This window comes from Anabrus simplex, chromosome 1, assembly GCF_040414725.1.
Source record: "Anabrus simplex isolate iqAnaSimp1 chromosome 1, ASM4041472v1, whole genome shotgun sequence".
NCBI classification, from domain to species: domain Eukaryota; kingdom Metazoa; phylum Arthropoda; class Insecta; order Orthoptera; family Tettigoniidae; genus Anabrus; species Anabrus simplex.
The window spans coordinates 714,816,748-714,832,369 of NC_090265.1; the positions used below are offsets into that span (position 1 = coordinate 714,816,748).

At 37.7% G+C, this 15,622-nt stretch overlaps 1 protein-coding gene across 3 annotated transcripts in view; it reads left to right on the plus strand.

Annotated features, from left to right (window-relative positions):
* scny (scrawny) overlaps positions 1-15,622 on the plus strand; it is a 228,270-nt gene that overhangs the window by 114,353 nt on the left and 98,295 nt on the right. For all 3 annotated transcript variants that reach the window (XM_067136030.2, XM_067136028.2, XM_067136029.2), the window contains one exon: positions 11,108-11,261. In XM_067136030.2, coding sequence (XP_066992131.2) covers positions 11,108-11,261 — 154 coding nt within the window. The remainder of the gene's footprint in view (positions 1-11,107; positions 11,262-15,622) is intronic.

Sequence of the window (15,622 nt, forward strand, 5' to 3'; positions counted from 1 at the left end):
AATGGACGACCAGGAAAGGCAATTAGTTAACGAAGAAATGGATAAATTGCAATGAATGAAATTGAACTGGCAGTAAGAAAGATGAAGAATGGAAAAACTGCTGGAATAGATGAAATTTCAGTGGAGATGATTCATTTCCACCTTTATTTCGATTTTTCTCATCCATACTCAACTCCTGCCTTACGCCGATTTCGACTACTTCAATCTAGACCTGAATTTTTTACGTTTTAAAAATTGCGCACTGTGCATACACGTTTTCATTTGTTTCCGGTATTGCGCTTTTTACTGTATTTTTTTCTCTTCACAATTGTTTTTTCACGTCAACTGTTCTAGGAATTCTATAGGAGCACAATTACTTACTCAATTATATTGAATTGTGTTATATTTATCTATATACTTACTTTCCCGCAACCAAGGAAAATAACTGGATCGTCAAACTATTCTCCATTTTACTTTGGCGTTTGAAACCACAGTGCCTGATACTGAATGTGTTGCGCTGATCACCGGGAGCTGGCAATTTGCTTTAATGAATCTGCTCGTCTTCAACTCCTACACGAATATGGACCTTCGTATGTGTTCGATTGTGATGTGACTTTATGCCTGACAGTGTTTAAATAACTGGCTTTGAACAGTTCTCCGCTATTCGTAATCATTGTGGAACTTTGCCTAGCGCTGCATGTGCCTTGCTGCTGCTAAGAGAATTGCGCACTGTTTTTCTTTTGAATGACTTGTATTTTACTTCTAAGTTTTACAGTGTCTACCCCCATTCATTTCCTTTTCATATTGCCTCTTCTACTGATCCTATGCATTGTTTTCCATTTTTCTTAATCGGCTGATGATGACTTGGACTAGGGTCGAAACAGGTACCATTTCTAATTATTATTAAATGAGAATGTAATTCACTACATTTCCTATTCTTTGGAATTGAATAGGTGGAATCTCCTTATCAATTATTTCAATTTTAATTGTGATATTCTTCAATACAGAACAATGAAATTTTAAAATTTTTAACTTTAAATGACAGCTTTATTCACAATTGACCAGTCAGTTAAATCATTTCTGTGGGGCACGTTTGTCACAATCACTTTTGTGTGGGTCAGCTTACCTAAGAGTCCTTTTCAGAATACTTACAGCCTGATGGTCTTCATTTCTCACTGTGTTATTGGTTCCGCCAACAATAACTATGACGTCGTTTGACGAGAATTTATCAGCATTCCTCGAGGGGTTTCACTACTTCTGAAAAGGGGGCACCTGGTTGAATAAAACCTGTCACTTCACTGTCGGCTTGCAGTTCTACTAGATTTGCTGAAAGGCCTTGACCATGGCTATCACCAAAGAGTTTCACTTTCTTCCCCTTCCGTACTTTCTTGATCACGTTATCCACGTGAATTCGGCGTTTTTTCTTCGGAGAATTCGCGTCTTGTGAGAAAGAAGTTCTTCCCTGCTCTTCCCGAACTTCGTGTAAAACTGTTCGTTATTACGGGATGATTTCCAGATGAATTAGTTCTAGTTAGAGACACTTTCCTTTGCTGTGACGTAACCTCACTCTACGACGCGCCAACACCATCGCAATTTTATAGTTTTTCCACCTCTTCAATCAGATTTGCCTTTTCAGACCGTAATTTTTTAATTACAAGGTTTGCTTCTACCAAATCCTTATGTAGCACTTCTATTATTTTGTGTAGCGATTCAACAGTTTCATGGACGGTGGAGTCATTTTAGGCCTACACACACACTCGCGTTCGTAGATATTACTGATACAATAACCGATACAAATGTCTTTTTCTGGAGAGGAGTGATTATTTTCACTACTGAGAATACCTTGACTATTCTTCTCACCATCTGTAACATTTTTTTTTTGTACATCTTACAACATATTTCACTTCGTTTTCTAACAAAATCTGGGAACACTCATTAGAAGCTTGCACTGCCGACGCCATCTTATCAAATGAATCAATGATGCTTTTCACAATGATGAAGTTCTGGCAGTAATAGTTAAAAGATTCAGTACAGGATCCCCATCTTGTCAACTTGGGAGAAGGCGGCTAGGGAATGTCTGGAGCTAGTAACTTACGGGATGCAATGCTTAGTAAAGCTAAAGGTTCCACCTATTCAATACGTTATCGTAATGGTCTATTTAGAACATCACATATTTATTTAACTTATCATAAAATACGTCTTTGGGACCGGTTTCGGCAATCCACTATGCCATCATCAGCCATTGAGTTTTTTATAGCAAGGAACATTCAAAATTTTTTTTAAAAATATGCAATAGCAAGTCCTATTCTTACATGAAAAACATTAAAAAATATAGCTAAATAGCATAGGCCCATTGTACTATACAAATAACATGTCTTTTTTGAAAAATACAATATTATTTAGTGCATCTAAAATTATTTTTTGTATATAATTGGCAAAGTCTATGATTTGGTATACCTTATGTACAATAGAATCATGTAAAATTGATAACAGAATCTACTTTTGCCATTTAAACCAGTTTTTAAACCAACAAGTCCTATTTTACATGGAAAATATTAAAACTTGGCTAGTTAGTATTAACCCTTTTTTATGTTATACAAGTAACATGTCTTGTTAAAAAGTATAGTATTATTTGGTGCGTCTAGAATTGTTTTTTAGGTGCTCAAAAAGACTATGGTTTGATATAGTTGATACACAGGAAATTTTCTATAAAATTGATGAATGTTTCTATAAAAACCTCTGTCATTTTTTAAACACAGTTTCTTAGTTCCTCATAATATGCGACTTGTACTGTTTTAGATAATAAATACAGGTTCTTCTTCCGTAAAACTTATTGACACAACAGTCTGTTTGACTATGTAAGGAGTAGCAGATTCTGATGTGTTTTTTTCTTGTTTGAGTATTTGAACCTTGCTTCTAGTATTTTCCAATGTAAATAACTGTGTGGCTGAGGCCGAAACTATGGTTAAGATCTTGAATATTATTTTATGTGCCAGATGGAAATGGGCCGTAAATAGTGTTAATCTCGAACCAGTACGGACCTAAAAAGGAAATAGTGAAATGAGTATGAGTTATTGAGAACGATACGCGGTACTATAGAAAAGAATTGAAGATATGAAACTCACCTCAGGTTGAATGTAACAGCGTGCAGAGAGAGTGAGGAACAACTGCTGAATGTCTTAACGCCAACCAGCCGGCTCAGCTGGTTGCGTTCGCGTGTGCCTGTGTGTCAGGGGGGCGTGGGCTTTGCCGGGGATAGTAGGCTAGCGCGCTACGTAATATTTTATATACGGATTGATTTTTAGGAATTTTTAAACTGTTAATCAATGAAATAAGCATGTCAAATAAAATTGTAGGTTTTTCCGAAATATCATTTAGATTGTAATTGGGATTGTAATATTGATCTACAGTAATGTAACATTGCTCTGTTAGGTCTAGGAGTGGGCCTTTATTTATTGTTTCGATGATGTCCAAGTCCTTGTTGATACCGTAAAAATTGTGTTTGTATTCCTGTATGTGCTGACCTATTGCCGAAATTTTTTTATATTTTATGGCATTGACATGTTCATTGTATCTGATATTAAATGATCTCCCAGTCTGTCCAAGGTAAACACTGGTACAGTCGTTGCAATGAAACCTATATACACCTGATCTATCGAATGGGTTTTGTATATTAACCGATTTGGAGTTGTAAAAAATATCTAAATTTCTATTATTGGTTTTGAAGGCAATATTGACATTTCTTTTTTTAAAAATATTGGTTAAACGGAAAATGTCAGAGTTAAAAGTAAAAGTAGCATATGTTTTTGTTTTGGGTGTTTCTTTTTGTAATTTAGTATTGGGTTGATGTTTAAATTTATTTATTATGCGTTCTATAAAACATTTGTTGTAGCCATTATAAGATGCGATTTTGCGTATAGTGTTGAGTTCTTTTTTACATTCTATATTGGACATGGGTACATTAAATGCTCTCTGTATTAAATTATTGTATGTAGCTCTTTTATGACTAGGAGGATGTTCAGAATCGTGTTTGATGGTCGTGGCTGTATGTGTCGGTTTTCTGTATATTTTGTATTCAAAAGAGGATGGGCGCCTGATAATGGTTATATCTAAAAAATTTATGGTTTTATTGCTTTCAGATTCTATTGTGAATTTTATATCATTATCGATGTTGTTGAGATGTATTAAGGTGGAAGGGGCGTCGGTAGTGCGTTGATCCATTATTATAAATGTATCATCTATAAATCTGGCCCAGAAGGCTATATTATTGAATGTCTTATTATTTATGATTTTAGTGTGTTCCAGAAAATCTATATAAATGTTAGCTAAGATACCTGATGCCGGTGAACCCATTGCTAGTCCGTCCTGTTTATAAATTACTTTGTTGAAAATGAAATAATTATTGTTAGTTAGGAACTTCAAGATTAGTATGAAATCGTCTATTTCAAGTTGACTAAGTTTGCTGTGAGTGCGCAAATTTTTTAGAACGATTGGTATAACTTTTTCAGGTTTGATGTTGGCGTACATATTGGTGATATCGAATGAATGCATGGTATGATGTGCCTGTAATTTGAAATTTTCTAGTTGCTTAATTAGTTCTAAAGTATTTCTTATTGATTTCTTAGCTTGAAATATATAATGCTTGCTTAAAAATTGTTGTATAAACTGCGCTGTTTTGTATAGAGGGCTAGGTCTGAAGTTTATTATGGGGCGTATAGAAACACCATTTTTGTGTATTTTAGGTTGTGCTTTTTAGGTCCGTACTGGTTCGAGATTAACACTATTTACGGCCCATTTCCATCTGGCACATAAAATAATATTCAAGATCTTAACCATAGTTTCGGCCTCAGCCACACAGTTATTTACATTGGAAAATACTAGAAGCAAGGTTCAAATACTCAAACAAGAAAAAACACATCAGAATCTGCTACTCATTACATAGTCAGACAGACTGTTGTGTCAATAAGTTTTAAGGAAGAAGAACCTGTATTTATTATCTAAAACAGTACAAGTCGCATATTATGAGGAACTAAGAAACTGTGTTTAAAAAATGACAGAGGTTTTTATAGAAACATTCATCAATTTTATAGAAAATTTCCTGTGTATCAACTATATCAAACCATAGTCTTTTTAAGCACCTAAAAAACAATTCTAGACGCATCAAATAATACTATATTTTTTAACAAGACATGTTACTTGTATAACATAAAAAAGGGTTAATACTAACTAGCCAAGTTTTAATATTTTCCATGTAAAATAGGACTTGTTGGTTTAAAAACTGGTTTAAATGGCAAAAGTAGATTCTTTTATCAATTTTACATGATTCTATTGTACATAAGGTATACCAAATCATAGACTTTGCCAATTATATATAAAAAATAATTTTAGATGCACTAAATAATACTGTATTTTTCAAAAAAGACATGTTATTTGTATAGTACAATGGGCCTATGCTATTTAGCTATATTTTTAATGTTTTTCATATAAGAATAGGACTTGCTATTGCATATTTTTTAAAAAAATTTTGAATGTTCCTTGCTATAAAAAACTCAATGGCTGATGATGGCATAGTGGATTGCCGAAACCGGTCCCAAAGATGTATTTTATGATAAGTTAAATAAATATGTGATGTTCTAAATAGACCATTACGATAACGTATTGAATAGGTGGAACCTTTAGCTTTACTAAGCATTGTAAAATCTTGAGTCAATACGGACAAAAAATGAAGTTTTTAATACTAAATTACGGGATGCGGCCCGTGAAGGGGCTTTCGAGAAGACCTTGACACACCCAATCAATTTATCAACCTCACTGAATTGACTACAAATCCCTTCTGCAACTCTGTGCAAAGCGTGAGCTAAACAAGTCACATGCACCATTTCACTATATAATGCTTTTAGAGATTTGGCAGCTTTCACCATATAAGGTGCAGCATCCGTTGTGAAGAGGAGTACATTCTCATGCTGAAATGCCTGCGGTCCATATGGCACACATAGATCTGTCAAACAGTTTACTAATGGTAGAAAAATTTACTTTTTCTAAATGTTCACAGTTTATTAGAAACATTTCACCTGGGCCGTCTTCTCCCAAAGTCCCCACGATGGCATTCGCAATATATCTTCCCATAGAGTCTATAGTTTCATAAATTGATACCCATATTTTCTTTTCTTATTTGCAACCCGTTGTCTGATTTCTTGCATAGTTTTTTCGTAGCTGACGTCCTTTCTTAAAGTGGAAGGATCGACAAGATATTTTCCAGTGTACTTTTCTAAGAATTCACAAAATTTTTGATGATTCAGCTTATTTAAGGGAATGTTGGCACAAAGAAAGGCTGTACAAAGTTCTTCACAAAATGGTGAATAAGGTTGGCGAGATTCTCCTAGGAGCATTTGCTGTAATATCTTTTCATTTTCGATTTGTTGCACTCTACGCTTGTTTTTTTTTTTTTCTGTTGCCACATGTTGCTGAACGTTGAATGACTTCTCCGTAGTAACTCTTACATCACACAGTTTACAATACAGTATTATACCATCACTCGTGAACACTCTCTCACTCTATTGAGACACGAACAGTTGTAATTTTACTTGAATACTTTGCTTCACTTTAGGCACTTCCGACTTCAACAAGATTCAGTAACCTCTGAGACACACCTGATTACGAAGGACAAACTTAAGTAGCTCCCTGCTCACCATTGCGCAAGGGTGAAGACCATATTGTGAATTCCACAGAAAATAGGGGAGGAAGGTAGGTTCTTACCATTTTCCAGGAAATAAAATGCTGTGTGCAATTCTGAGAAATACAACTCAATTGATGACGGAAGAAAGAAACTGAATGAAAAAAGGTCTTTACTACCTGAAAGAGTGACGAATGTGACCATTTACTATCTAAAATATGCTCTATCACATAGAAATGACCATTTATGCATAAGTGTGACTTAACAAAGTACTACAGTATTACCCTGCATTTACGTTCCCCGCTTTTACGTTTTCACATCCTTTACAACATTTTTTGTTGGTCCCCTGAGATTTCCTATGCTCACAATGTATTAAAATCCTCAAATTTATGTTTATTTATATTTTGATTTTATGCTTCCCGCCATTTACACCACAACAGGTCGTTCGAGAGGAAAAAATTTGAGGTAAAATGGCGTCGCAACTAACCTAAAATGCATTGAGTAACCCTGGCGTGATGACCAAATCAAACAACCATAGTCTATAATAACTCTCAGAACTCTTAGTATTAAACATCCGCGTAACCAATGCAGCGCATTCTTTCATATCGGGTGTTTTCCACAACGTCCTAAACCTTATTTTTAAATCTGACAAGAAGTTGAATTAACTCTGTAAATCCCCCATACACACAAACTTTCCACCATAATCCTATGACTTTTGAATGTAAGTAAACAAACACCATATAGAAATCGAAAACATGTATAATACCGCACATTCAGTATCTGGGTAATGGCAAAATGTGGAGCCCAATAAAACCGCAAATGAGAAGAAAAAGAAGATACAGTGAAACCTCGATTCTCCGTTTTTCGAGGGACCATGAAAATAAAATGTACAACACGGGAAAACGGAAAATCCGGGAATGAATGAAAACCATCAACAATTTGGCTAAACATCACAAAAATGAAATATGTATAATTATAATCTTACAAAAACTCCTAAGCCAAACCAAACCAAAATACAGCCCCAGTGGGACTTTGCCTGCCAAGCGACCGCTGCTCAGCCCGAAGGCCTGCAGATTACGAGTTGCGGATGGTCAGTGCGACGAATCCTCTCGGCCGATATTCTTGGCTCTCTAGATCGGGGTCGCCATCTCACCATTAGATAGCTCCACAATTAAAGGTAATCACGTAGGCTGAGTGGACCTGGAACCAGACTTATATCCAGGTAAAATTGCCTGACCTGGTCACAATCGAACCCGGGCCCTCTGAATGAGAGGCAGGCATGTCAGACCGCGAAACTGCATTAATTACCGGTACGCGAGTTCAGAATCTCTATACTTTATATTCAGTTTTACAGGGGAATCTTCGTCAGTTTCCTGTGAAAACTTCTTTCAGTTCAACTTTGATTACGCTAGCCAAACTCTTCGAAAAATCTAATAACGCGAAGCCAAACGACAATCGACCACAAGTAGTTTTTAATTCTCTCATCTAATAAAATGAAGCACATTAGATACAAAAGCACCCAAATTGATGGCGAAATCCCTTCATTTCTTAATCTTTCATTGTAATTTGGTCTCCGGTATACGGGTATACTGTTCGTAGTCAGTTTCTGGAAATCTCATACCGCGCAAATTAGGCCTATATCGACTTTTAAAGGTTATGTTGAACTCGAAAACATGGTTTCGAATTTATCTATTCTTAAAAGTTCTCGAATGCATTATATTCAATTCTGCCCGTCATAAATTCAATCAAATTGGAAAGATAAAAGAAATATCATCAAAACTTCAGAAATTATGGTTATTCGTGACCTTGAGGTCATCTGGAAAGCCCTCTCGCTGCACATGTCAGTACGAGTTGGAAATGGTACCAACCATTTAAATTTAACGTGCGCAAATAAAACGACTGCGGTTTTTGGTATTTTGACACGAAAACATAAAATTCCCAGTCTTACATTAGGACCTAAACAGTTAATAGGCAATCCCAAGACCTCCCATGACTTTCTTTTTTAATGTAAGGTGCAACATCTGTTCTGGTCTCGCTAACATAATCATGAACGATAATATCAAAAATACTGAATTTGTGTTAGGAAGGAACAGTTTCGATTCTTGCCTGAAAGCCCAGTTACTGTACAGTGCCCTGAGCAAAGTGCCGAAAACCTGTTCGGCAATACAATCGAAAAAAATGTGAAAATATAAACATCTAACCCTGGACATAATATGGACGTTTAATAAGTGCGAACATTTGACGAAACTCGTTCCGCCTTCAAGCAGAGCTATCGAAATGCGCCTTGTCTCCTTGCAATTGTTGTGGCCACCCTCTGCTGTATGATTTTCCGAGATTCTCTAAATAATACCACCCGAATGCGATGCTAAGATGGTCCCTTATGCAAGTTCACCGCCGATCGCTTTTTCAGTACCGGTTACAGTACTTGCTTTAATTATCGCAATGACGGGGCGTTAACGCCAAGATCCATAAATATGCCATAGCCGTCCTTTCGTGAGATACAGTTTATTAAAAATGATTGATCGAGGATTTAGCGTTGATGGGACTGGAATTTCTGGACGGTTGATCCGGGAAATCGTTTCTTCGAGGAACGGATAACGCGAGACTTTTACAACGTGATTTAATTACGATGCTCGCGGGACCACGTAATTTGAACTCATATTCCGGGAAAACGTATTTTCCGGGAACGGATAATCGAAGTCCCACTGTATCAGGTATTTTCTTTATTGCTAAGTACAGTAAAGCCACAAGGAGACATTGTCGAGTGATTCAGTGTTTTTCTTGCCCGAGTTTATTTCACGTTTATTGTTTTACGCTTGCGTTTGTTGTTGGAGTTGTTAAAGTTATTGTCATTGATTCGTAACTTTTTGTTATTATGTTCTTGTTATGAGTCGAGCAGTCAGAGTGCAATGTAAATATTTTTTAACTTTTTATTTCCCTATGATTGCGTCAACTGTTTCTCCTGAGCACCACTGCCGAACTCTACTATGTTAATTTTAGGCATTGGTGCTGACTTTTCATCTATAAACCTATATGTTCAACCATCACTTTTGTACAACTATTTCCCATACTTAATTTTTGTAATTGTATTAATAATATGTATTAATTTGTACCGTCAACTACTAACCAGTTACCTGATTTTTTACCTTGTGGTGATATTTTGACTGATGATGCCCTCAATGAAGGGCGAAACATGTCTCAAGTGGAATCAACAATAAATTCCTAATTTTAAAATTTGTATGTATTGAATAGGTAGAAAAAACTAACCTTTTAGCATCCTACTTATCAGCCTTACCAAAAAATATATGCTCCATCATGATAATCCTAGCCCTAGTCATAAGCAAGGGTCCATCTTCAGACACACAGGTCGCCTGTAAGGCGTCAGCTTGAAGGACCTGCACCAAGCGTGTCCGAGGCCACATGCTAATAATAATAATAATAATTATTATTATTATTACTATTATTATCATCATCATCATCATCATCTCATCTGTAAAAAGCTTCTCTATCCAACTATTTTGTACTGACCATGTCTTGATTGTAATCTTTTCCCTCAGTTTCATTTTGAGGAATCTCAATTCGATCTACAGCAGAAGGAAGGAAGCTGCTGAAGTGGAATACAATACAATTTTTATGTTTTTTGTCATTCTGTTGTGTTAGACCTTAACTGAAAATTATTTGATTTTAAGTCTACACTTCATTGAACATTAAGTTTCTTTGTTCATGCTTATGTAGTGTTAATTAGGCACACTGACTGAGAAAATTATGATGATTTTGTCTCATAGCCTGTTCGTAACTGCATTGCAGCTGTTCACAATCATCATCATGAATTCCTTCCAGCGAGCCAGCTAGGATGTTTAAGAACGATGTGCCTCCATTTATTACGGTCCTGGTATGTTTCTTTTCTCTCTAGGGCATCCCATGTTTCTTCTCTCTTCTCTACGTCTTCTCTCATCTGATCTAACCACTTTTTTCTAGGGCGTCCAATTTGTTTTCGTCCTGGAACGATCTTTTCAAAATACTTCCTTCATGTTCAAGTCAGCTGCATCCCTTCAACGTGTTCTAGCCTCTTCAGCCTTGCAACGCTCGTTTTTTCTTCCATGGTCAAGTTGATCTGCGGGTCTTTTCATATCTGATCATTCCTAATTCTGTCCTTCCTTGTTTTCTGTACAGCTGATCTAAGGAACTTCATTTCAACAGCTTGCAGTTGGCTTACTTCTCTTTTATGTATGACGCATCTCTCCAGACTTGATGGGTAGGAGATGAGTCTTACACACAGTCTTTTAGCCCTCTGAGGAACTCTCTTGACCCATACTATGTTCTGCACTTGATGGTAGAAGTTGGATCCTTTTTACACCCTGTCAAAATTTGGTAACTTTATTCTTGGTGTGAGTGGATATTTGGAAATATTCTATAACCCGGACTGTAATGTTAATAGTTCTCTTGTTTTTGCAGGTTCGGCCCATTTCACTGAATGCTGCTTTGGACACCAACTCCTATATCATCATGTACGAGATGGAGAGGCAGGATAGTTGTCCATCTCAGTGCACCCTTCCTTCCCCTAAGCCAGCCACTGTCACTTCAAGTTCACCTCTTTTCAATGGAACAGGTACTGCTTGCAACAGTGGATGAAATTCATTTGTATTCAGGTCTACAGTTGGTGGAGTTGTATTGAACCTCTCATGACTGTCAGTAGGATGATTAACCCATTGCCATTAAAATATTTTCCTTGAGAAATTTACCTTGGAATGCGATTTTTTTTTTTTTTTTTACATTTTATGTTATGGGTGCTAAAATGGTTACAAAAGCATACTGCATCAAAGTAACAACATTTTGGGTTAGAGTTTAACTTACTACAATTAACTGAAGTCTTTTAAGGTATGGTACACCTTGAAACATCCATCCACGTGAAGGGCAACTTTGCATTTGTTGCACTCGAAGCAAAATTTCTTCCGGATTCCACTCTCAAAACCGACTTTACATCTCTGTAATGTGGCTGATTTACTTGCTGTAGGAGCACTCATTTCAGGAAAATGGCCCCAGTGCCTTCCCTGTAGTCTCATCGGTGTGCTGCTTTCAGATGGACCTCCTACAGGGTGTCCGAGAAGTCCCCATACCCCTAGTTTCATACGTTTATATTATTTTGTTATATTATGGCATGGACAATTGAGTTTGTATAAATGGGGAATTCAATAGTTATTTTATTGGTATTGGTATCCCTGCTGCTAGCGTTGTTGTCAGTCTCGTTTCAGTTGTTAAGTCATGGCGGACGTGAGCGGACACAGCTACACTGTTGAGGAATGATTAGTAGCATGCGTGTGAGTGCCAAAGTACTTAATTGACAAAGTCAAGATGCTATACCAGAAGTGCTACAGCTGTGTCCAGATAGGCACCGGACGATCAAAATGGTTTGAAACAAAGAGAGGTGTCCAACAAGGAAGTGCTCTTTCACCACTCCTGTTCGTAATAGTAATGGACAAGGTTATCAAATCTATCAAGAAAATGGACAGTGAACCAAATGCCCTGGTATTAGATGTGCTTTTATGGGGAGAGACAGAAGCTGAAGTTCAGAAGAAACTTAATGAATGGAACAACACATTCAAAAATTTTGGACTGAAGATGAGCAAAACAAAGACAGTGGAAATGACCGTCACCAGGGAAGGAACAAGCTCAAATATATTTCTGAAAGGAGCAAAAATCGAATCAGCTTCCCACTTCAAGTACCTCGCAAGCACAATATCGAAAGACAACACTGTTAGGCAGGAAATACTCAGCACGACACAGAAAGCATTGAACTTCTACAGTCAAGTCAGGAATCTCCTCTGGGACTGCAAAATACCACAGGAAGCGAAAACAATCATGTACCACACTTATTTCGTACCAATCCTCACTTTCGTTTTAGAGACATGTACCCTACTAAACAAAGACTTCAGTAGAATCCAAGCAACTGAAATGAGATTCATTAGAACCATGAACCAAACAACCAGAAAGGACAATATCAGAAATGAAGTGAATAGGAAAGTACTGGCATTGAGGTTTCTATTATCAATGTCATAAAGAAACACAGACTTCAGTGGTATGGGTACATAATGAGAATGAACAGGGAAAGACCTGCCAGAAAATATTTCGACCTTAATCTCGTAGGAAGAAGACCACAGGCAAGACCAAGAAAACATTGGATAGAGACTGTAAGATCAGATGTGGAGGGGAGAGGATAAAAATGGGAGGATGTACTGGATCAGATGTATGAAGACAGAAGGAGATGGAGAGTGCTTGTACACCACACTGGAGTTGGGAAATGATGATGAAAATGAATTAGTGCATTTAGAGATCGCTTTGGCAAACCCCCATCTCGTAAAACTACTCTGCTTGATTGGGAGAAACGTGCGTTTGCTTCAGGCAGTGTCAAAGACAGGCCGTGTAGTGGACGTAAGAAGACGCTGGAAGAAACGTGTGCCGCCATCGCTTAATCAATTGAGCAGTCTCCATTGAAATCTGTTCACAAAAGAGCAGCTGAACTTCAAGTACCGCGGTCATCAATGCATGACCACATTAAAAGAGATTTGAAAATGAAAGGATTTAGACCGATGGATGTGAATGAATTATCTGACAATGACATGGAGTAACAAGTTGCAGCCTGCCGTGCTACGTTAGCACAATTCCCAACTGCCGTGTCTCGCTCAAGAGTGTAATTTTCTGATGAATGTGCGATATATCGCAGTTCACATAGGAGGAGTGTGGTTTTCTGGTCTAAGGAAAATCCTCATTATGTGCAAGAGTTGGAAAGGAACCCCGCTCATGTTATGTTATGGGCCGGGATATCATCACGTCACTTGTGCAGACCGTATTTTTTGGATGGGTATGACAGAGGTGCCAACTATTATGGATTGTCCGTAATTATTACGGAGTTACGGTCAAAGGAGAAATTATTACGGAAAAGCTGACATTATCACGAAAGAATAATTTTCGACGGAAACAAAAGGAAAGGAAAAATGTCGAGTCCTTTCGAGCCTTTCTCCTAAATCGTCTTTATTTCAATGCTTGTGAGTTGGCAACGATACTTATTCAATCGTGACTTCCTTTTGCTACCCATAAGCGTTGTAAGATTCATTGTGAATGAAGGAGCTCAGGCTCTGCTCTTCTCCACTACAAATCTTTCAGTAATGTATTTGCTGTGTTAAGTGTACCTGACAGTTGACAGAAAGATTGAGAAAGAAGTGAGGCCTACATTAAGCACATCTGCACTGGTATCGCTTATGATTCAGAAAACGAAAATGTCATCACAGTCGGAAGGATGCTTCAAGAAAAACTACACTGAAAAGCAGCTGCTGCGTGAGAAGCAAGCTACAAGGAATGTTTTATCACAGAACCAAGAGGTTGCGTGCAAATGTTATTGTGTAATATGATATACTTTTGGATAGATTGCTAGAGGAAAGGGCAAAAGGGGTGTCATTATCAAGAAGGAAGGAGTATGCTTTGGACTTGACTCGAAATTTTTCTCGGGGGCTGAGGGCGATTTCTGATAATCCACTTCAAAGTTGGCACCTCTGGTATGTGAATGGAAAATCTTACTTGCATATGTTACAATCTTGGTTAATACCTCAGCTTCAAGACAAGGGAATCATGGGTCATGTGTGGTTACCGTAGGATGGGGCTCCAGCACATTTTGCTATTCAGGTGCATGAGTTTCTTGATGAACAATTTCAAGGCCGCTGGATTGGCCGTGGCTCACCAACATCTCCAGCCCCGTTGAAATGGCCATCACGAAGCCCGGACCTTAACATGCCAGACAACTCATTATGGGGAATAATCAAGTCCCATGTGGCTCAACGTCCGTGCACGACTAATGAAGAATTGCGCCAAAGTGTGGAGGAAACCTTTCGTTCCATAACTCCTGAGATGCTCTGCAAGATGTTAATGAGGACTTGGAGACTGATAGAACTCTGTAAGGCATGATGGTGCACATACAGATTCCCTGGATTCATAGTTTTTATATCCAAGTACTCCACTATAATATGAAACTAGGGGAACGGGGACTTCTCGGACACCCTGTATAGTGGCGCAATCAGGAAAGGTGACATCTTCCAGAATTTTATTTGCATATGCATTGGTTTCCTTGCAAATTCCCTCCCAAAAAGTGTCAGTAAGGAACTGACTCACGTCGTCATTCTGTAGCATTATCACCCAGACGCCTCCTGTCTACAGTATTTAGCTCCCGAACAACTGCACACGCATTGCCTTTCGGAAAATTACTGGCTAAACTCCATTTCAATTGTTCGATGCGGTGAGGTTATGTACGAAGTTATCTTCATCCGCAGTAGTCACTTTCACGAGCGGAGTCACAGTTCTCAGTCGCACTGCTAAAACTACTATCAAATAATTTTGAGATATCTTCATCACCACTATCAAGTGGAAATTGCAGAATTCTTTTTTCTTCGTCCTTGCAATGTTTACACGACATCTTGCTCCATGGTAGCATTCATTTCATGAAAAAGATGACCAACTTTAGAAGCAAAATAAACATCGACAAAATAGCGTTCGGCGTGTAAACCCGCTAGAACTCTCCAGGAATGTAATTCTGAAGTACAACATCACGATCGAAAGAAATCAGTTGTCAGACAGACGTATTTCCAACTTGAATACTTGAATACCCGTCACTGCATGTTAATGAATGTGGAACACTTGACGGCTGGACCTATCATTGTAGCGGAAGGGATTAACATTTGTGAAAACTGAATGTGCAGTGCAAAATTTGTAATTGTGCAAGGTTTTCTTCTTGAAATTTGTTCTTAGGTATAATTTCATGTAACCACTATGGTTCATTCCTCGTTAAGAAAACAGTATTGCTCTTATGACAACAGGGTTGCCATATTGAAAGGCTCTGCACGACAAAATCGCGGGGAAACAGCGGCACATAAATCTGTGATATTCAATATTTAACTTCAAGATAACAAGCGGAATAAACTGCGC